The following is a 22,527-nucleotide window of genomic DNA, read 5'->3' on the forward strand; positions in this document are numbered from 1 at the left end:
TATTACATCTAAAGGGGTGAAATACACATGCTATTATATTGCTAACTCTAATTTTTAGAACTAATATTCACTCAATATCTTATTCTCCATTTTCAATACCTAGATCCAGCAATGAGTGAGTTGCGGAAGCCTATGACCTGGATAGCATTTTCACATTCTTGCATTTTCAAACAAAATATCTTACTCAGCATGGCTAAGCAGATTCCTGCCCCTTTTTGTTCAGATAAATTAGAATAGTTTGTGAAAGATTTCACTTTTCTGTCTCTGAGAACATATATGTGGTGTGAACTTGTTTGGAAGAAGGGTAGAGTGAACGTTAAAATGCTGGTCAGGAGTTACTCTTGCAGAACTAACCAGTGTGGTTAAATAGAGTAGGCAGTGACGCATTCTTCATCGGAGCTGAAGCTACTTCCTTTAAGGAACATGTTGTGCCGCAGTATTTCACAATGCCGGCATGTGCTGGAGAGTTATTTCCTTGTACTACTTTTACAACTTGAAAGGAATGAGAAAAGTGGCAGGTAACCCTCTGGCCCTAGCAGAACGTAGGCATGCTTTCCTAATTATGTGTCATGAGCACTGTATGGTTGATTTCTAATACATTAACTTCACACTGTCTTCCCTGAATTTTCAAGTCCTACAGAAGTAACAATAGAATGAGAAGAAGCACAACTTTCTCCACTGTCAGTTTCCCTTTTTATATCTTTCTAATATAAACCAGTGGGTTCCAGATAACAAGGGTGGAGCCCTCTTTGGTCCTCTGCACAGTTGAGAGGCAATGTGGAGGGCAGGCCAGGTGCTTCAAAAGGAATGAAAAACCAATGACCAGCCATTTTGGGCTTGCTCCTGCAGTAAGATTTAGCTTTATCCCAAGCTTGTTATGAAAATTCTTCAAGACAGCCTGCTCAGGGTTGTTAGTATAAGGAAACTGCTTCATTACTCTTCTAGATCTCCTCTGGGTAAACTGGTGGTTGTAGGACTTACAAAAGTCTTACTTGTATAAGATCTGCTTTAAAGAGGGTCCTCTATAAGGCCATGATGAAGCCCATAGCATTTATTATAATAGAGGTTGGGCTTGATGTGGCCACATTTCTGAGCTCTAGCTAACCCTACAGGAATACACAGGGTACCTGGTATCAGTCAACCTATAAAACTGACAACCAGTAGGAAAAGCTGTATATCTAAGTACTATAACATACAGATCCCGTCGTCATTGGCTGCCAGTGAGGGTGATTGGTAGTAGCTTTGCAATGCAGGTACCTCTTCACTGGGAACTGGACTATGCTCATTAAAGTAGCTGAGATACATAAGTGGATCCTGGGGCAAATCTGTACTGTGATGACCTGTGCTGCATCGGTCTCGGGGTGAATAAAAATCAAGGTAAATAAAAATGGTTTTTGAATTTTTTTTTTAAAATCCATTTAAAATTAAATTTGAAATTAACCTATGTTAAGGCCTAAACTTACTATAGTCTGTTAAAACTATTTAAATTAAATACACAAATATTTAGCTGCCAATTTTAGAGAGTCAAATCACTGAACTGGAAGTCACTAGCTAAGCACCTGGAACCAGAGTTTGTTGAAGTGCTAAATCAACTTCTGACAGCCATAGCCTCTTCTGCAGGTGCAGAGAGTTTTCTTCATTTCAATTTATTCAACTAGTTCAGTTCAATGACTAGATCATTCAAAGTAGAAACCAATTGGAAGTTGAAAAAGCTTGTTTTTCTCTTCCAATCTATGGGGGAAAAACTAGATATAAGAGGATGAGATCTAAAATCTTGAAGGATGTGATGACAGAAACCATCATTTCAATTCACTGATTACAGATACTTCTTTTGCACTTAACTCATTTATTAAACAATGTTTTGATAAACATTTTTCTTATGTATCCGGCACACTTAAAGTAGTTTTATTAATTTTTTTTTTTAAAATGCTGTTTTGTCCATTTTAAATTGAATTTGAATATTCATACAAACCACGAGAAAGAAAGGAATTCATAATCTAACTTCTTAAACGTTAAAATTAAGAATCTGAATAAATGTACATTAAGTTTATAATATCTTAGATCTATTGTATTCTCCTAGTTAACAAAAAGAAGCACCAGTTTAGTGTAAAGGCTATATTTAGTTGCAGATCAACTTGTTTCAAGGATTACCAACCAATGGGAATCAACCTTTCCTAAGGAAAATAACTAAAAAATACGAACGCAAAACATGATTAAAACTGATGATTAAAATAGCTTTTATTTAAATCAATTCACTCTGATCGGTCCTAGAGATAAAACAGTTTGACTTCAGCCTCCCAGAGCTATCTGACCAGCATTACATTCACTTTGAAATGTAAAAGTAATTAGATAACAAGGGCAAACGGCTGCTCTCCCCTATTCATTTTCAATTTTTCCTAATAAATGAGACTTGGCATCTGCCATAAGTGTGGCTGGATAACACAGAAGGCCCTGCACAAAGCCCGTGATTGTGTTCCAACTGAATACCTTCAGCTGACTCACAAGGGGAGGCAGGAAGAGCATCTTTACACCAGTGACAGTATCTCTCCACAGTATCTGTTTTGCCCCCATGTCCTAGATCTAAAGTTTCAGCCTCCACGTGGGTTTCTCTGAGCTGAGAGGCTGGGGTAGGGACTTTATTTGGCTGTGATGGACACATCCTTCATTTCCAGCTGCATTCAGAGGGTTCTGATCATGCACAAGCTGTACGTTAGCAGGAGACGCAGGAGCAAGGGCTGCCGCTAGATTGGGAGGATGGAGGAAGAAAGGAGCAGCGCTGCCAACGCCACCCCTGCAGTAAGTATCCCTTCTGTCGGGGCACAGCCTGCAGCACCCCGACCAAGGACCCCAGTACCAGCTGCCTCCACCAAGCCCTTAGTTCTGTATTTTCACAGGTTGTTGGAATGGGAGTTACCAGACTTTCCAAGGTGCTGAGCCCCTGCAACTCACACAGATTGACGTGATATTTGTGAGGGCTCAGCATTTCCAAAGTGCCTATCACTGACTCAACTAGTTGGACTAAAATCTTCGCTCCTGTAAACCTGTTGGAATCATATCATCTGCTGATATGTTGCAGATGCCCCTATGTACGTAGCATGAAATACACGTAAGATGAACTAGCATCCAGGGACATGTTTGTAGTGAAATCAAATGGAAGTGATACCAATCCATCATAAAGTGCATATTGCAAGTCAATGGGAATTTGCAGAGTTACAGAGGAAAGAGCTCTGTGAAAGATAGGACTTCATTAGACCTTCATTATACAAGGGTTCCCTTGTCCATGTGTCTGTGTAAATCTGCCCCTGCAATCCAGGGGAATTTCACTTGCAATTGAAAATCTCATATCAATAAGTCTTGTGCAAATTTATATTCAAACAAACAGGCTTTTGAATGTAAGTATCTTTAATTTTTTATCTGTTACATCCAGTGGGTGATTTAATATTTAATGCATTTTTCTAGAATATACAGTAGATCAACAACTGTAAAGTATGTGTTTAAAAATATAAATTCTAACAACTTGATGAACTTTTAGAAGTTCATTTACTATTTGATTCTAACATCTACTTGCCTGAAATTATTTGATTTATCCCTGTGCTTCAGAGCCCGAGAAACAGGTTATTTTGTTGTTAAATCTGCATTTTGCTATTGTATTTTCTTGGTGTAACATGCTTTGTTTACAATCTGTTATGAAATTACTATAAAAATGTTTCAAACACAAACATAAAAGTGAAACTGAACCTTTTCCATGTAGTAATGAAAATGCTCTGTGTATCAAAACGTACTGTGAAAACATTACAAATACCCATCTGACTTAGTCTCTAAGGTGCCACAAGTCCTCCTTTTCTTTTTGCGAATACAGACTAACACGGCTGCTACTCTGAAACCCATCTGTCTTTAAGTTTTTTTGCTTTAAGTAAAAACTGTCACAGGAAAATAAGATATAAGCAATTATCTTTTGTAAAAGAGGGGCAATGGACCATCGTTGCATTGTACAGGGAATTTTAAAAAAAGATTTTTTTTTCTATTTCAAAACAAGATAATGGCATTTAATACTAAAATATCTTTCTTCTAAATCTTCCCCATGGTAAAAAGTAAGGTAGCAGCTTTTCCACCCAGGAAGCCTGGTTGGTTCAAGTAACTGTACAAACATTTTAAGGGCTTCCTATCTACATGGGGAAATTACTGACAGAACTATAGAGGTATGATTATACCACTATGGCTATGTTTGTATAATGTCTCATGTAGACACGCTCTATTCCAGAATAAAAGTGACTCTGTTCCAGTATCATTACTCTGCTTTGGAAGTTCTGCTGGCCAGTTTCTCCCATATAGACAAGCCCTTACACTTTGCCTTTAATCCACAGGGCTGCCCATCCAGCACCTTTCATGAGCAATAATTTACTTCTGCAATTTAAACGAATAAATGTTTAACTCCATTTGCTTTCTTATTTATTGATCTGTGTCTTGGCTCCTAGGAGAGAAGACCTCTGGCAGAATCCAAAACTCCTTCCAGAATACTTTGGGTCATCTTGTCTGTAATCTTGTTTTTCGCCATTGTTGGCATCAGTGTGGTGGTAATTTTCAGCTTTACCCGTAGGACTACCAAGGTAAGGAATTAATTCATTTATGGTTCCATATACATAGTTCAATTTCCTATTGGAATATCTTGAAATTGATCTTGCGGGCAGGGGAAGGGGGAGCACAGAGGAAACCTTCCACAAATTTTTTTCCTTCCTCTTTTTACAGTAGATCAAATACAACAAATACACAGCTACTTATAAATATCCAGAAAGTTTTGCCAGTTGCTTGACCTCATGTTGTCAAATTCTGCCCTCAATTACCCTTGGAGTCAGTAGGATTACATGGGTCAGAATTTTGTCCAAAGGATGCCTTTTACCTTGCTGAGAGCAGACATCCAATTTTTCTTAACTGTTCCTGGTATTTTAATCTCTCATAATAAATGCTGCCTCTCAGCAATAACAACATCACTCTCTGTAATCCCAGGGAGAGTCTGGATGGAGGGGAATACAATTTTTCTTTCTTGTCAAGAATCTGACAGCCAAATGGTCAAGGGTAAAAAAAGAAAAATATTGATGTTTGCTCCTAGTTAAGAAATCAAATAAAAACAAGCGTGGCCAATTCCCCCTGGTCAGGACCAGAATAAGGAACTGGTGCCATAGGCCTGTGCCAAGAGCCCATCTTTTGGATTCATGTGACTACATCAGAATCTGTTTTCTTTTTGTTCTTTTCTTTCTTTGGTTTTTTTTTAAAGTACATTTCAAGCCCTTTATGCTTACTAATAAGTGTTGAAAACATGATCCAAGCATGACTGTCCCAAGTCGTCCGTGCTTGAGTCTGCAGAGAGCCTGAAACAATAACTCTGAGGTATGAACTACACCACTTAGCTCATGGAGGTGTTAACTCCAAGACCTTTTGCTCTGGAGGCCTTCCCAGCTAAGGTGTCCTTGTGTGACAGGAGGAGGGCAACAGCCCCACCCACCCAAGCAAATGCACCCCAGCTAAAGGGTTTAAGTAATAGGGAGTGCCTGCTGCCCCACTGTGGGAGAGAGCAGCGCTCTTGTTGTTACTCCTGGGAAGGAAAAAAGGGTCCCGTGCCATGGCCCCTGCTTCTCTGGGAGGAGGTGGGGGGCTGAAGCATGTCCTTGTTCCGAGGGCCCTGGTTTGCCTACTCTGCCCTTGCCCCTCATGTAACTCTGCTGCAGTCAGTAAGATGAGATCAGGGATTAATCTGCCCCATTGTCCCTTTTAAGGTGACCTGCCAACAGCAGTCCTCAATAAATGCATTTGAGAAGCCACAGTATCACAGTAGTGCCCAAGTGGGGGGGAGGAGGGTGTTTCAAGGAATGATGCACGCAGCCTGGTGGGCTATTTACATCTTGGGGAGAACTCATCTGCAGGGGATGGCTAAATCAAAGGAGTCTGAATATCCCGTTTGTTAGTAAAGGCAGGTGCTGTTCTCTTCTAAGCAAACAGATTACGTGTGTGATTATAACCTCCTGCCACTAGGGTAGCCGTAGAGGGTCGGTGCCCCCACACAGCGAGCAGTGCTGGCGGGGAACAGGTGAGCAGTGAAGCTCCTCCCTTCGGCATCCTCCATTTGACGGAGCTCCTTGGGAGCCTCGCTGGGATCCAGCGCTTCCTCTCTGCCAGCGAATACGCTGCCCTCTATTAGGGCGAATGTCTGCATGGGTGCCGGGAGCAGCCCTGCTGTAACTATCCCCTGCATTGGCTGTCATGGAGCTGGCCTGGCCTCTGCTCAGCACTCCCACGCTGGCTCCATGTTTGCCTCCAGCTGCATGGTTGGGGGCCCCTGCCGGAGACCAGCTCTCGCCCACCCCAGATAGCGCCCAGCACGTGCTCCTGCTCACATGCCCTCGGTTTGAATCTGCCCTCTGGAATCTGCTTGCTCTGACAGAGTCTGCATTTGGCTCTGTTCATTGTTAAATAGCTCAGACTAAGAACGTGCGGAAGCGAAGGTCCTGGGAGATTATTCTCGTAACGAGTGAAAAGCACATGCACGTTCCCTGAAGCCAAGGGGCTGAGAATGATTAGAGAGGAAAAGGTGCCTCCCTTGGGCCGGCTGACCGCCCCCCCCCACAGGCTCTGTAACCACAATCCCAACCCGTCACTCCTTGGGGCTGGGAGCGCAGCCTCTGCTCTCATTGTGTGTGTGTGTGCTCAGCCTGTTTTGCAGATTGTGCGGCTAACGTTTCAGAATCACCAGGGCTCCCAGACGAATCAGTCGGCCTTTGTTGACAAGTCCAAGAATACTGTTACTTATCATGTAACTTCGCCAAGTAACCACACAACGGTGGTCTTGTTCGACAGCAAGAATGTGAGTGCAACAGAGCAGGAGGGCTTTGCTTGGTGTTACCATCTCTTTGAGTGAAATGGGTGACTTTGCAATTATAAGAGTAAATGTCTCGGAGAAAAGTTTCAACTAATTCGTGCCTGATCGTCGTTGGTTTGAGAGCTAGGTGCAGATAAGGGGGTGGTAGTGATCAGCTGGTTTTTTCTAATGATCCTTTTCAGAAGCTTCAGGGAGGCACGTGTTGGCCCTTCGTCCAGGCAGCCTGAGGCAGGAATACATACCGTTTAGAGCACTGACTCTGGGATGCGCTGTTCCTCCCTGCACATCAACTGCTTTTACACAAATCCTAGAGCTGAGGTGGCTTTGGAGATGGCTGCTGTGCTATACTGGAAAGCCATTAAATGCGAGACTCTGTCCAAGATGGGGAGCTGTCCAATGTCATTTTAATGACCCCATTTTATCCCCTATCTTCCCCGCATCGCTGACCATGCAACAGGGAAAGGACTCTGCAACAGATCCTTGAATGATGGAGACAAAGCGGTCTGAGTAGGGGACCAGGACTTTGGAACTCATGAGTTCTAATGCCAACCTACGCAGATTCCCATTCACAATTCCAGGGACCCCACCTCCTTTCCTGTTCATCATTGCCCAGTCCCACCTCCCTTCCCAACTGTGATCACATGGCACCCCTATGGCAACTGCAGGAATTGCTTGCAAAAGTATCAAAGCCCATTTAGTACTTTCCTTTCTTCTAATGCAATTTAGCAGGTGAAATGAGAACAGCTTGCACACTGTCACCAGCTAGCTCTCTACAGGCAGCTTCCAACTGCTCCTTGGACCACAGTCAGAGAACTACTGTTGTATATACCACTGCAAATTCCCACCGCTGATCCACAGTCAGCGGCTAATAAATCTCCCCCACCCCATTTCCAGGGCTATGCTCATTCCTGTCGAAAGGCAGCCACTCTGGCTGCTGCTTTGAAAAACAATGCAGGACCAAGGGAAGACTTTCTATTAAGTGTTAGCTTAGATAAGCACTGCATACACACATGCTGTGTCAATGAAACATACGCTGTTGTGTGTTATGTTTTGCACAGGGCTATGTCTGCTATAAACTCGCAGATCAAAATGTGTGTTACCTGCGGAAGATGGATGATTGGGATCTTGAGAACGTGCAGATATCTTTCAATCTGTCTGAGCACAGGGTGAGCAGTTACATGATTTCTGCACAGGGGAAGCTGAACCACTGGGGGAGGAACGGACACCAGCTTCCCAAAGGCTCTCTAGAATCTTGTTAAATCCCCGTTGCTGGGTGGATTTGTTTTCCTAGTGAACGTTTTTATACATTGAACCAAGGTGATGCAAGTGAAGCTAAACAGAACCACCAGCTCTTCCAGCTGTAAAGGAACTTTTTGGTATTTCCTCATTTTGTATTATTTGTACTTCTAAGATGAGAGCAGAGAGCTATTTTCCTTCGGAGAATAGTGCCACTCGATTCTGCCTTGCACCAGTAGCCAGGTTGGATTGTGACAGAACAGTTCAAATGACACTGGGAGGAAATGGCTGACCGGGTTTATAGTGATTTAATATTTTTTGTACAAAACATAAGAAGGGGGATGGAAGGGCAAGACAGTGGTGTGCCATGGGATGTGAATAACTGGACTTTAACAAACCCCAGTCGCACTGTACTGGCTTGGCAGATTCTGTTACCTGCTAATAATAATTCTGGGGAAGAAGACACAAAGGTGGTTTTGTTAGCAAATCAACAGTGGAAATAAGTTTTGAGTAATGATGTATAACAACCCTCTGAACAAAATGTTAATGGATTTAATAGAGGGGAAAGCCAGCTTCTATTTCAAGAAGACAGAGGGCCCTATTTTTTGAATGTCAGAAAAGGGATGCCAAGCTCTGGGCCAGGCTGTGCTGGATTTCCTTACTGCCTTGATAATGAGGGCTGCTTAATGCAGACTCATCCTTTACTTTCCTCACCCCACTCCCTTGCTGGATAAGGACCATTTAGAATAAACAGAGGAATGAGAGACCCCTGAGAATGTCAACAAAATGCACCCAGGAAAGAGAACCCTTCAGCGGAAGCAGTGTTCTGGGTTCGAGGCCTCTGCAGGGTTGTTAAATGAAACTAAAGAAAGAATGACAGCCCCACAGGCAGCACCTCTGGTGGTCACAGCAGGAAAACAGCAAGTCTGTCTTGGTTTTAGTCCTGTCTCTGCCAGTCACTCAGTGTGGGACCTCAAGGTCTTATCTGGATACTCTGGTGAAGGAGAGATTCACACCTGTGTGTGTCAGGTTCCCCACCTGTAAGTAGGGATAGTAAGAGACTTAATTATTGTCTGTGAGGCACTGGCAGATCCTTGGGTGGAAGGGCAAAGGGACATTCTCATGTGGTCTTTGCTGTTAAAGTGACTTTTTCCCACAGGAGGCCTCAGAGTCAACATGGGAGACCTGCATCCAAGCTCCCCTCCCATGAAGTAGTGTCCTGAGAGGAGGACTAGCCCTCCTACCCCCCTCAGAAGGGTTCCACCTATCACTCATCCTGTCCTTCCTAGCCACAAGGAAAGTTCCTGTGAGAGGGGAGATTCCATAGAGAGGTCCCTGTTCTTGCCACTAGGTTAGGGATGGCTCTTAGAGAGTCTGTGAAATGAAACCAGAGACAAGAAGTCCCTTGGGGACACTTTCTTTCCTGTGATAAGCCATACTGTGATATTCCTTTCAGATCAATCAGCTGCTGCTTCAGAATAATCAAACCAAGTACTACAGAGAGTTCCTGGGGATCTTGCCGGGGAGACAAGCAAATGCCGGAAGCCTGGGGGAAGCTATCCAAACCCTGTGTGAGCAGACTTCCATCTACTGGGTCAGGAAAGGGGATGGTAAGTTAGAGGAACTACCCTTCAAAGGAGGGGAGCAGTCATTGCTTCTGAAGTGAGGATCATGGACCTGGAGAAATAATGGGCAAAGGGGGGTTCAGATATGTCATATGTGGAGACAAGAGATGCTGTAAGTGACATGAGTGCAGGTTATCACTGCTGCTGGCTTGACAGTCCAGGCACATGAAGTGGTCTCTGCCTCCCCAGACAGACATGGAGCTGTGCTAATGCAAACTTCCCCATCCTAGCGTGATAATGAGCATTAACTCTGCTGAGCTCAGTCTCCAGGACCATTTGATATTGGCCACTTTGCTCAGACTTTTAACAGTGGGGCCAGCAGCGATGGCTTCTGTAACATGGACAAAGCACTGTCCTAAGATCAAACGACTCATTTCACCAGTCACTGCATGGCTGTTAGATGCTAACAACTTCCAGCCACATCAAGCTGGCTTGGTATTGAATTAGTGAGGAAAGGCTGCATCCTATTTCCCCTGGCTTGAGCCACTCCACATGCCCCAGGTAGAAGAGTGGAATAAAAATCAATAATGACCATCTCAGGGAGCCACTGCCCCACCTCAATGGCTTTGGCAGCTAAATATTCACCATCTCCTCTCCCCCCTCCGAAAGTGATCCACTGAAGAGCTTGTTCTGTTTTAACTGAGCTCTTCAAGGACAGAGAGCTGGGAAGACTCTTAGCACAGGTTTCCCATGTTTCATTCTCCAGAGGGGCAGCATTCCTACATGTGAAGGATTTGCAACAGGCCAAGCTCTTTCTGTGCATTTTATCTCATTTTTTTTGCAGGCCCTGGGAAGAAGCGGCTCATTTACCTATGCATTGACATCTGTTTTCCAAGCAACATTTGCTTGTCTGTCTGCTTTTATTACCTTCCTGATTAAGCCCTGCTTCAAGGGGACTGACTCCCCCTGCTACTTCTCTTTGTACTTGAATTTAAATCCTGAAAAGCCTCTGACTTAAATAAGCTAATGTCTAAGGTTATTCAGATAACTTCCATATGAAAGGCTCCAACCCTGATTTCATGATGCAATTCGAGAGGTTGGGAAAGCGATAGAAGGGATGAAATTAAACAGGACTATTTCCAAAAGCATGTTGCAATATATATACACATTTTATTTACAACCCTATGGCTGGGCTGGGACCTGTAGACACGCATGTAGAGTAATTACATCACATAGGGAGGGGACAGGCTAGGCTCGGGGCTGCATGTACTAGTGTTCAACAAAGAAAAAAAATTTTTTGTTGATCAGTTAAAACTGATTGTCTAAAATTCCCCTGCTAGGTCTGTGCAATTGATTTAAATAAAGTGACTCCAAAATGAGGAAGTGGTTGTTGCTCCTCTGCTACCTTTTCAAAATGATTCATTCCAGCTTCCGCCCGAGAGAGGCTGCTGGCTTCTTCCCCTCTGCGTAGAGGAACTTCCAAAGGCTTTCGCTGCACCGTCATGCTGCAGAGGCCGTGCAGGGGCTCGCTTGAGCTGCACTGTCTCCACCTTCCCTGAACTGAAAGGGGCTGGGCACTCTATTCAACTACGGTTCCGGTCTGTTCCCAGGGAGAAGTGCTGGGGTGAGGAAAAGGGGCAGTGTCCTTTTACTCTAAGGAAACGTTACACACAATGTTTTATTCTAACAAAAAACCGGGCACCCAAGGCTAAGTCCATTAGTCAGGGTACTTGGTGCATTAAACGATCAGGCGCTTACAGAGCAGTGCCTACCCAAAGCTCCTTTATTTCTTCTCACTCTCTCCTCTAACCCTGCTCTAGTCACTCCACGGCAAGTTCCAAACCACCTATCTGAGGGAAGGACCCTTTAAGAGCAGACATCCATCAGGGGTAGCACTGCTACAACGAATAGAAAATTTGCATGCAACCCCAACAGCAGGAGGGCTTATTCTATACTGCAGAAGTCTCCATTCAAGACAGTGCCTCCCTCCCCCAACTATGATGTAAAAATGAAGTACAAGCTGCCAGATGATGTTTACTGGTCCTCTTTGACTTGAACACGATACAGTGTCACAAGGGCAATCTCCAGCTGCTTCCATTTCATTTTGAAACAGTAATGGGAGATGTCATGCTGCTGACTGACCAACAGCCCTGGAGAGTGAAGGCCTCTCTCTGTCCTCAAAGGCATTACAGGACCAGCTTCCCTCCCAACCTGCCTCAACCCTGAGCTGCAGGGATGCTCTATAGCAGTAAGAGGAATTCAGTCTCCAGGGCCCATTCCGTCCTTTGCCTTGCTGCTGAAATTGAACAAGGAGACCACGTAGTGCCAAATGTGATGGATGTTTGTGGGTTTGGCTGTGCATCCACTAGGGTTTGGACTGTGCACATCAGCCTATTTCACACAGGCCCCGAACACCCATCTGCACAGAACCACTTCCAGCTGCTAACTACCGGAGCTGGATGTGAATGGGCAAAGTGGAGGTGAAAGGTGCTGTGTCCCACTCCCACCCACCTGAGCCACCCAGGACCCCTCTCAATTTAAGATTACTTCAGTTTTGCTTTGCTTAAAACTGAAGGCTGTTCTCATTCCGGTTGAAGGCTGTTTCTGCTGAAGATTCAGCTGTCTCCTATCAGAAAGGGGGGTTGGTTACAAATGTATGTTACACATACTCTCACTAGGATACTTGTCACGAGAAGACAACTGAATGAGCAGAGGTCCCTTCTCTCCAACACGTGCACGTTATCCCAACACGCTATCATTGAAAGCGAGGCAGACGACTGCTTTCTGGTGGCCACTGTATTCCCTCTTGATCTCACCAGTCTCCACACACCAAAGCCTGGCCAAGTTATCCGAGGAGGCTGAAAGGGGAAGTGAAGAGATATTGACCATAAGGAAATTTCACACTTGTGCCTGTTTTTTCTTGCAAACATCCTCAGGGATATGTACTGCAGTGCTCCATACAGCATGGAATAGTCACACGGAGTGCTTTGAAAATACTAAAATGGTCATACGCATTTCAGGCTACCTCCTTACCACATGGAAAAACACAACACACGTTGGGCTTATATTAAAGAGACAAGGTGGGGGAGGTAGTATCCTTTAATGGACCAACTTCTGTTGGGGAGAGAGATGCTTTCAAGCTTACACAGAGCTCTTCTTCAGGTCTAAAGGAGGTCAGGTCCAGACTTGAAGAGGAGCTCTGTATAAGCTAGAAAGCTTGTCTCTTTCACCAACAGAAGTCGGTCCAGTAACAGATATTGCCTCACCCACCTTGTCTCTCTAATGTCCTGGGACCAACACAGCACCACCACCAGAGCAAACATGAGGCTTATGTCTGATTAAAACAAGATGCAATAGGTTTTATGTTTAAATAACAAACAGGTAAAAATAGCTAAGAGAATTAGTCAACTATATGGTATAGTGGAAGAGTGTATGAGGGGATCACATGCTTTTGGGACGTGGGGGGGGGGGGGAAGAGGAAGGGAGCCTCCTTTCCCTTGTACCAGATGCATTTGGCATGAATGGGGGAAGTCTGCGGTCTTTGAAGCATTGTGAATTGGCAGCACCTCAAGCTAGAGAGGTCAACAAATCCTGTGATGCTATACAGGCCTCCCTCCCTCCAAGGGATTTTTGGGATATCTGGCCAGTGATGCATATCTTACCAGTGACAATATACTGAGAGTCCCCAGAAAATGCGCAGTCCCACATCCAGCCACGGGAGGTTTCTCCAGGGTTGTTACTCTTAATGCTTAGCTCCGTCATTAGAGAGAAGTTTGAAGTCCTCCAGATCTTACACGTCTGGTCTGCAGAACAGGTAGCTAAGAGCCTGGAAGGGAAAGAGGGGAGGGAGACGTGTACATGTTTACGACTTGGTGCTATGCTTCTAAATGACTCACTAAGCTGGTTCTGGACTGGCAATAAACTGATGAAACACAGCATGCTGCGGCTGGCAGTCTTCACAGGCTGTTTCCCCAACCCAGTATTAGAGGACAATGGTCGCAATCTGCCCTCCTTAATGCAAGGTAAATGGGGTAGAGAGAGAGAGAGAGACTTTCACTCAGAGAGGTCAGTAAATCAGATCTCTGGTGTCAATGCAGCACCGGTTCTCACAATCATAAGAAGGGTTGAAGCTTCCCAGAGCACTTCTGAGATCATTAAGCAAAAACAGGGAAATAAATGACAGTGGTCCAACCGATACCTGAGCTGCCTCCTGATCCTCTCTCTCTCTTGCGCAGCTGGAATGCTGCTACGGAGCCAGCATTATGTCAACAGCTGGGGGCACAGCCAATCCCCTGGCACCTGACTTGAAAGGACACTTTTGTTTGAACCACCAGTAAATAACTAAGCTGGCAAGTCACTCACGTGGAATCAGGGCTGAACTTGCACTGAAGGGCATAGCGATTGTGTGCTGGAATTTTGGTCTTGGGGATTAGCTGAGTTACCTCCTCTCCAATGCCACCTGTTAAATTCCAAACATAACAATTGCCCTACGAAGAGAGAGAGACATTATTGCTGCAAAAGATCAGGAGAGATTTGAGCACCACCCCTTTTGGTCTGTATACCCAAGTACTCACCACCTCCTGCTCCACGGTACAGCGAACTTTGCACATCAGACACACGTGCAGCAGCAGCAAAGTGTTGATGTGCAAAGGCAGGCCGACTTCTAATGTGTCACTGCAGCAGTGACAATTCGTATTCCCTTTCTCCAGCTGTACCTACCGAACTATTGACAGCTGCCATGTAACTGGCATCTGGGTCAATATGAACTGAATTGACAGAAACTTCAGGCTCTGGAATCAGTTGTTCATTGTGGTCTGTTTTCAGGTCCCAGATGTGAATGGCACCACTCTGATCACCTACAATTAGCTCAGCCTGCAAGAAACAAACAAATTCTCCATAGTGCTCAGAAACACCAACTGGGGTAAATATCTGTGTGTGGCACACCCGAGGAAAAGTGCATCAAATGCAGCTGCCACTCTTGTTTAAGAAGTCTAGACTTTCCTATTCTATTCACTTACTCATTAATACGGCAATCCTTTGGATCTCCATCTCAATGTACAAACGTTAACTAGTTAATCCTCGCTGCAAGCTAGAGAAATATTATCCTCATAATACAGATGGGAAACTGAGGCAGAAAGGTTAAGGCCTACATTTTCACAAGCGTCCATTAATTTTCTGCACCCACCTACAGACAACGAGAGCCTGGTTTTCAGAAGCACTGAGCGCCTACAACTCTAGCTGAAGTCCACTTCAGCACCTCTAAAAAATCAAACTCTAGAGGTCCAGTGGGCACCGAAAATTGAAGCACTCAAAATTAGTGAAGACTTTGCAAACCGTGGGCCTAAATGCTTTTCTCAGGGTCACAAGTCACTGTAGGATTTGTTCTGCTGGATCAGATCACGGGTCAATCTAATCCCCTCTATTATGTGTCCAACAGCGAGCAACAATTATTGCTTCTGAGAAAGATGGCCACCATCCATGATGTAATTAGCCAATGGGGCAGTGCAATAATTTCTCCCGGATATCTGCAGTGATCAGCTTCCACCCTTAACCATGACATTTGATTGCCCCAAATGTAAGAACAGGACATTACATTATTTAGGCCTCCATAAAATCAATCAATCTAGCTGCAGACCCTGAGTCAATGATGTCCTACAGCAGCGAGTTACACAGGTTGATGACACTATATGAATAAGTATTGCCTTCTCTTTGTGCTATTTACTCTGATTTGCTCTTGAACTAATGTCCTTCTTACGGCACTGTAGTGTTCTGCTTAGCCATGTTTTCAAATGCAAAAATTGTGTACAATATTGGACACTAATATAAAACTTTCCATTTTCAAGCACTGTCACTGTACGAACAGTATTAATTAGGTGAAGGTCATCACTGATCTAATCCAAAATTCAGCTCTTGCAAAATTAAGCTTTTACAAAGCCAAACATTTTCAGGCTTATGCACAATTAATAGAGCTGAACAATCAACAGAGAGAAATCTAAAACCATTAAGAATCAACACACAGTACCAATAACACGTCCTGGGACTGACACAGAAGAGGTCTGATATTTCACATATCTTGGCAGCATTGTAAGTATTAAAGGTGGAGCAGATGAAGATATTAAAGCTAGAACAGCAAAAACCAAACATGCCTTTGTAAACCTAAAGCCCATCTGGAGAAACTGAAACCTTGTGCTCCAAACTATTATATTATATTATATAATATAATATATTATATAATGGTTATATATTTCATCATCATTGTAAAGTTGATCTTACTATATGGGGCTGAAACTTGGAGACTTCTTAAGATCTCCTTAAGATCTAAACTCCCAAGTTTTCACAGTTAGTGGCCTTAGATAAATCCTCAATATCAGATGGGCAGAAAAAATTACAAGCCAAGAACTCTGGAGAAGGATGAAACAGAAACAGAAACAGATAGAACAAGAAAATACAGAACAAAAATGGAGATTACTTGTACATCCATGGAGAAATATCTGAACAACATAAGACAGGCATTGGATTGGAGCCCTTGGGCAAGAGGCGACAAGGTAGGGACCAAGGATAACAGGAAAACATACAACAGAAGCAGAACTGAAAGCTATCAAAATGACATGGGAAGAAGCTAAGACTGAAGAAGGAGACCAGCAACAAAGGAAGACAGCGATGAAGGCCCTATGTTCCATGTGGAATACAGAGGCATAAACATAAGGAGGCCATGGAAGTGTTTGTGATTTTCCCCTCTAAAATGACAATGGTTTGTTTTTCAAGACAAATAAACCTTTCATTGCAATGTTTGCAACTCAAACATTGGAACATTGAGCTTGTAAATATGAAATTAATTTAACGTGGATTATCAAAATAGAAGTGAAGTCAAATGGTCTATTTGCATTGTCTCAGCTGAGCGAACTGCAAAATTTTAAGAAAAAGCCCACACACATTTTCGTCTTATTGCAGGAAGAATTTAGGGGGAAATCAGCCCAATAACAGCTACAGTTTAAAACATGTTTAATGTGCAAATCAAAAGTTTTAAGCCTCCGCTAGCAGAAATATGTAATTTTAAAATAGGATTAAAATTCAAAATCAGCCACCACAATGTCCTTGAAAGAATCCAATAGGCAATCTGAGTAAGAATGAAACAATGAAAAAGCTCCCAGCGCTTTTTTTTATTTACTGCACAAGGGAGGTTTTGCTTTCACAACACAGAGAGTGAAGAATATTTCCATGGAGCAGGGCGCCTGTGTCTCAGTTCAGCAGGAGATCATAATTAACAGATAGACACTGCGCACACTACACCAAGAAGTGGATGTGCAGCAACAAATGGCAGTATTGCTTACGTAACAATCACGCACTATGATGCTTATCCAGTAATGCCATCTAGTGCTCAGAGAGGCACTGGACAATCATAGAAGTAACTCATCTACCATACTCGCACAAATTCACTCTTCGTGGAGCCGGGTCATTATCTGGCTCAAAAGTATTATAATATCTTTGACTCTGACCACCCTTTGTAGCAACCACAGCATCTAGTAGTTAAAGCAGGGGTTGAAAATCAAGACTAGTGGGTTCTAATCTGGTCTCTGCCTTTGATTTGCTTTGTAGCCTTCAACAAATCACCTTACTCCTGTGCCTCAGGACTTGCCTACACTAAACATGCTATAATGGCACAGCTGTGCCGCTGCAGCACTTCAGGGCAGACGTTACCTACACCAACAGGGAATGCATCCGATGAAGCGGGCTGTAGCTCACGAAAGCTTATGCTCAAATACATTTGTTAATCTCTAAGGTGCCACAAGTCCTCCTTTTCTTTTTGTGAATAGAGACTAACACAGCTGCTACTCTGAACCAACAGGAGGGATTCTCTCATCCATGGAGGTACTCCACCTCACAGAGAAACGGTAGCTAGGTCTATGGAAAAATTCTTCTGTCAACCTAGCACTATCTACCCAGGGATTTAGGTCAGCTTAATGCCACTCAGGGGTGTGGATTTTTCACACTTCTGACTGCCATAGTTAAACCAATCTAATTTTCTAGTATAGACCAGGCCACAGTTTCTATCTCAGGTGCTGGGAGGCTGCATGGTTTGTAAAGCACTCTATTATCCTTCAACAGAAAGAGTGGAAGGTATTACATGAATTACAACAGTTGGGGAACTCAGATCTTGCTGACACTAATTACCTGACTCACACAGCCAGGAAGCCCTCAACATTATAAACAGAGGAGAAAATATTGTCATATACAAGAGCATTTGCTGTAATAACTGCCAACATAAAATGATGTAGCACATCAGATTTTTAACGAGAACATCTGTAAAACCTTCCTCAATCAAGAATAAGTCCGGTAAGTGCAAAAGAGACTGTGTTTACCTGGTTGGGATGCAAGCAGACACAATTAATAGGAGCATTCACTTGGAAAATGCGTTGGCACTGAAGGTTACGTGATCTGGCAACAAAATGAACACAAACAAGGGAAGTCAGATGAGATGAGAGTTTACAGTAAGATCTTCCATTTCTTGTGGCCTTGAACAAGTCACCTTACTTCTGGATCTCAGGGTTGTTTACACCTAACACTGCAGCGGTGTTTACCCAGAGCAGCTGTTTGACAGCACATACCACCACTACACAATTGCAGGATGTGAAGAATTCCATTTCCAACTGAAACTTCAGAAGGGATTTTAGGGAGACAGAATGTAATTACTGTGACACAGAGACCCTTTGACAAAAGGTCCCCTATTCTTTGTAAACAACTCTCACCTAACCAACTTATTACACCAAACATGTCATACAGGATATTTATCCATAGTAACATGTAAGGTACCTACCGAAAGCTCATAACTTGTCTAGAGTCATAATCGCGGTGAGATGTATATATAGGTAATGTTTAAGGAAGAATATTGAAAATATGCTTAATGGACTTGGAGCAAAACGTAGCCACTGGGGTAACAGGTATCAGGGATGGAACATTCAGACAGGAGCGAGTTGTCACCCAGCCGTTTAGCTGGTGATGCAATGCAAGGCTCAACTGCTTAACCTTGCCAATACCAAGCCTTTCAATGGACAAACATCAAAGACAACTGCAATCAATCAAACCCTCTGGAAGGTAAAAAAGGAACATTATAACACGAGATTTTCCCTGACTATGAACAGAAACAAAAGACTATATCAGTATAACCCAGAGAAGGGGGAGGTCCTCTGTATCCTTTCACTGAAGAGACATCTTGGGGGACAGGGATGTTGTCATGAAAAATTGGACCTTAGTTCTTTGTGAAGCCAACTAGCTCTGCCACAGACTATACTTAGGGGACAAAGCCTACTTTATTAGCTAGGAAAGGGACCTATTCATAAGTATAGACCCAGGCTCACACTTTACGCTTTTCTTTTCTTTTGTAAACCATTTGTTTCCACCACTCTCTCTTGTTTCTAGTTAAAATCTGTATTCTTTCTTACAGTAAAACAAACGTAGGTTTATGTAAGTGCTGTGTAGTTTACAGGAGGAGAGGTTTAAAGTAAAACTGGGACACACTGCTTTTTTGGGGGCAGGGGATCTAGGATTTCTTGAGTAGCGAGCGTCAAGAGCTGGAGAGCACAGAAAACAATTCAAAGGAATTCAGTGACTGGGGTACACTCATGGTTAACTTGCAAGACAGCCCAGAGGAGAGTGCTCAAGTCACTGAAAGGCTGGTGGTGTGAGGGAGCTGATCCCAACCCAGGCACAGGTAAGACTCCCTGACACTGGGGAAGAAGGTAACAGAGTAATTCACAATCTGGGCACCCCAAGAACTGTCACAGTTACTCAAACTGGAATTAGCCCAGAACACTAGGGTTAACAGTCCTCTCTTGTTAAAGGTACTTTGGAATCTCTAATGATCAAAACTGGCCAGGACCTTGGTTTTACATCTCTTCCAAATAAGGCACCCCCAGGAACCCCACGGCATCATTACTGGTTCAATATCGATTCTGGGGAAAGACTGCTACCTCCTGAATCCCCAGTGCAACTTCACGTGGCACCTGGCATTTCCTTGGAGACCTCCCATCCAAGTACTGACCAGTGTCAGCCTTGCTTAGCCTTGGAGATTTCATAAGCTCAAAGCCCAAGGACATTTATGGAAACCTCAACTCTCTTAGGAGTTTTGTCCCAAGTGGCCCAGCACAGGGAGGTGGGCTGGCATCAGCAGTTACCTCAGGTCCCATATCCTAGCCATACAGTCTTCTCCTCCCGTGTACATCCAACGACCATCTTCGTGGAATCCAACGGAAGTGATGTTCTTACTGACGCCATCATAATTAATGACAGGGTTGGGGTTATTAGAGTTCAGATCATACATTCGAATGTGCTGGTAACCTGGGCGACAGAAATATGAACGCTAATAGTCACTCTGCATGTTTGGCTTCTGTCAGAAAACTGCCAAAGCCCTATTCCACAACCGCCTTGCTTTGGGGCCACTAAAACATGGTAAAGGGAAATTTCACCATTTCACTCACCTCAGCAGTCTGCAACTCAAAAACTGCAGAAGCGCTTCTCACAGGGACTATAGTGAGATATGCTCATGAAATAAATGACAATTGGCATTCTGAGCCTATTGCTGGTGGCCAACTGGAAATTAAAATTGCATCATGTGCACTAGGGCTAAATTACAACAAGGGTAGTGGGGATCACCCATATCAGAGGTTGTAGAACAGTTTCAACTCTGCATGCATAAGAAAAGGTGGGGAGAAGCCCAACAGCAAGACTCACCTGCAGCAGCAATCATGCTGCGGTCTGGGGTGATCTCCAGAGCATTTACTTGCTAGCAGCACTGGTTAAGGTTAACCAAGAGAACAATTAGCTCTCAAGCAGAAAAAAAGGGTCATCTCAAATTCACACTGCCCTTAGAAAAGTACGGTTATCAAAGACTTTCTGACCAGGAGACCTTTCTTTAGGGATTATCCATTTTGGAAAAGGGGCACTTTAACACACTATGATGTGTCAGGAGATTTTCAAATCAAAAGAATTCTCCTGTTTAGACCTTTAGTCTCACACTGACTCTGTTTCAAACATGTTTATTTAAAAAGTGGGACATAAAAAAGTCAGCTCCTCGGACATAGCATAGTTAGATGTTAGTGCAACTCGATCTAAGCTCAACATGCTCCACCGTTTAAAAACAGCACAGTACCCTTGACCACTATGTTCTACTTTGGACACAGTTGTCTTTTCAAATTCTGGATTTTCATTTAATGTTGACAGTTGAGATCAAATACAGAAGCAATAAACTAGCTCTTCTTTTTGCCCCAAAAATCTGTCAGAAAGTGTACCCAGTGTTGAGGAGTTAGAAAGATTTGTAGGGGAGGCCAAACATGGAGAGCATCAGTGGGGCTGTTTTCTTACAGGCACAGACCAATTCCTGCTTATTAAATATATTTGTATAGGCGGTGGGATCCAGGAGGCTACTCTTCATTGATTGCAAAGCCCTTTTCCCAAGACGTTATATGTTCATGCTTTTCCTGCCTCATTTTTGCCCTTTGTCAAACACTATTTATTTACCCGTCGCTGTTTCTACTGAAGTTGGGTTTTGTTTGCTTACTTTCTCATCTGGGGAGTAACATAATGCATGATGCCATCAGGCATTTGCACTATTCTAGGAACCGTGGAGTTTTAGCTTACTGACTTTGCCTGGTCATGAGGGTGAGAACGGTGGCTAGATTCTGTAGGGCGAACAATTTTTTTTTTTTCCTTTTCATAAAGCAAGGATGCAAACCGATAAGAAAAAAATTATCTGTGTTCCCCCCGAATCCCCTCCCCACCACACTAAAGCATAACAGTGTTAGACAAGCCACCGTCTCATCATATTTTGGCATCCCCTGTAGCAATTTCTGGGTCGTGGGCAGAGGATGGACCCCCACCAAATCTGACTGCGCTTTTAGAAAGTCTCTCTCACAAAGCCCGCCTCTGGTATGGCCGCACCCCTTAGCATTTCAGACAGCGCCCTGCTGAGCGCCCAGAAAGACACACAGATAGAAGGCAGCGAAGCCATTTACTAAACGGAAAGGCCATCGGTGCTTTCCCTTTCCCAGCTTTAAAGGGCGTCCAACGACCGACCGAAGCCGGGGCTGGAGTTCGGGTCACGTGTCCGCCAGACCGGGGGACCATTTCAGGGTCAGCCCGCGCCACAGGGGTGGAGGAGCCCTCCGAAGAGGCGGGAGGAGACACACACGCAGGTTTGCTGCGGGAAGCGGGGAGGGTCTTGCCAAGGCGCCGCCGGCCGGGGGCGCCCTCCGTGGGAGAAGGATACCGAGTCCTGGTGCTGGACGGTCCGGGTGCAAATGCCGCTGTGCGCCTGCCAGAACCGGACCGTGTGGTCGTAGCCAGCCGTCGCCAGGATCACCGGGTCGCTGCCCACCGTGCCCTGCGCCGCGTTCATGGCCGACACCTGTGCGGGGGCGGAGCAGAGGGGGCGGTGAGACCCAGGCCGCCCCCGTCCGGTCCGAGGCCCAGCCCGGTCCGAGGTCCGGTCCGGTCCGGTCCCCCCGGCCCTGCCTGCCCCATCCCGGCCGCACAGTCTGGGGACACCTGCCCTGGCCCGGCGCGGGCTGCCCTGCACTGCGGCCGCGGCGTGCCCATCACCGGCGCGTCGGGGCGCCCGCGGCTCCCAGCGTGGGGCGGAGGCTGGGGGAGGGGCCGAGGGGGTGGACCCCGGGCGGGCGCCCCGTTACCTGCAAGGCCCGGCAGGAGGACCAGGCTCGAGAAAGAAAGCCGTGCCGCGGCGCACGCGCACAGCGAGCGACGCCCCCCCCACACTCGCAGGAGGGAATGCGCACGCGCAGAGTAGCGTCGCTCGTCGGGGAAGGGGGCAAGAGGCGCGGTGCGCACGCGCACAGGCAGTCC

The 22,527-nt window shown here is 44.8% G+C and overlaps 2 protein-coding genes across 3 annotated transcripts; one reads left to right on the top strand and one right to left on the bottom strand.

Moving 5' to 3' along the window:
* Positions 1-29: 29 nt before the first annotated feature.
* On the top strand, positions 30-11,051 carry BRICD5 (BRICHOS domain containing 5). Its single transcript, XM_073361683.1, has 6 exons — positions 30-2,796; positions 4,476-4,607; positions 6,704-6,856; positions 7,930-8,037; positions 9,564-9,717; positions 10,517-11,051. Exons 1-6 carry the CDS (start codon positions 2,755-2,757, stop codon positions 10,609-10,611), a joined length of 684 nt encoding a protein of 227 aa, XP_073217784.1. The 5' UTR covers positions 30-2,754; the 3' UTR covers positions 10,612-11,051.
* MLST8 (MTOR associated protein, LST8 homolog) lies at positions 10,823-22,457 on the bottom strand. Of its 2 annotated transcripts, XR_012161066.1 has the most exons (10): positions 22,356-22,457; positions 21,935-22,072; positions 20,401-20,452; positions 19,845-20,007; positions 18,033-18,108; positions 14,392-14,544; positions 14,035-14,159; positions 13,335-13,498; positions 12,342-12,530; positions 10,823-11,291 (listed from the first exon to the last, which is right to left on the bottom strand). XR_012161066.1 is itself a non-coding variant. In XM_073361681.1 (9 exons), exons 2-9 carry the CDS (start codon positions 22,061-22,063, stop codon positions 12,412-12,414), a joined length of 981 nt encoding a protein of 326 aa, XP_073217782.1. In that variant the 5' UTR covers positions 22,064-22,072; positions 22,356-22,457; the 3' UTR covers positions 10,823-12,411. The 2 variants fall into 2 exon arrangements, 1 of the variants encoding a protein (XP_073217782.1); XM_073361681.1 differs by having other exon boundaries at positions 10,823-12,530.
* Positions 22,458-22,527: the final 70 nt, after the last annotated feature.

Source organism: Lepidochelys kempii, chromosome 10 (genome assembly GCF_965140265.1).
Source record: "Lepidochelys kempii isolate rLepKem1 chromosome 10, rLepKem1.hap2, whole genome shotgun sequence".
NCBI lineage: Eukaryota > Metazoa > Chordata > Testudines > Cheloniidae > Lepidochelys > Lepidochelys kempii.

Excerpts from the sequence above, each read along its gene's own strand:
- BRICD5 (XM_073361683.1), top strand. The coding sequence starts at position 2,755 with ATGGAGGAAGAAAGGAGCAGCGCTGCCAACGCCACCCCTGCA. Across the intron at positions 8,038-9,563 it reads TCAATCTGTCTGAGCACAGG|ATCAATCAGCTGCTGCTTCA; the intron begins GTGAGCAGTTAC and ends TATTCCTTTCAG. Across the intron at positions 9,718-10,516 it reads CTGGGTCAGGAAAGGGGATG|GCCCTGGGAAGAAGCGGCTC; the intron begins GTAAGTTAGAGG and ends TTTTTTTTGCAG.
- MLST8 (XM_073361681.1), bottom strand. The coding sequence starts at position 22,063 with ATGAACGCGGCGCAGGGCACGGTGGGCAGCGACCCGGTGATCCTGGCG. Across the intron at positions 13,499-14,034 it reads AAGTTCAGCCCTGATTCCAC|GCTCTTAGCTACCTGTTCTG; the intron begins GTGAGTGACTTG and ends TTTCCCTTCCAG. Across the intron at positions 12,531-13,334 it reads CTCTCAGTATATTGTCACTG|CCTCCTCGGATAACTTGGCC; the intron begins GTAAGATATGCA and ends TTCCCCTTTCAG.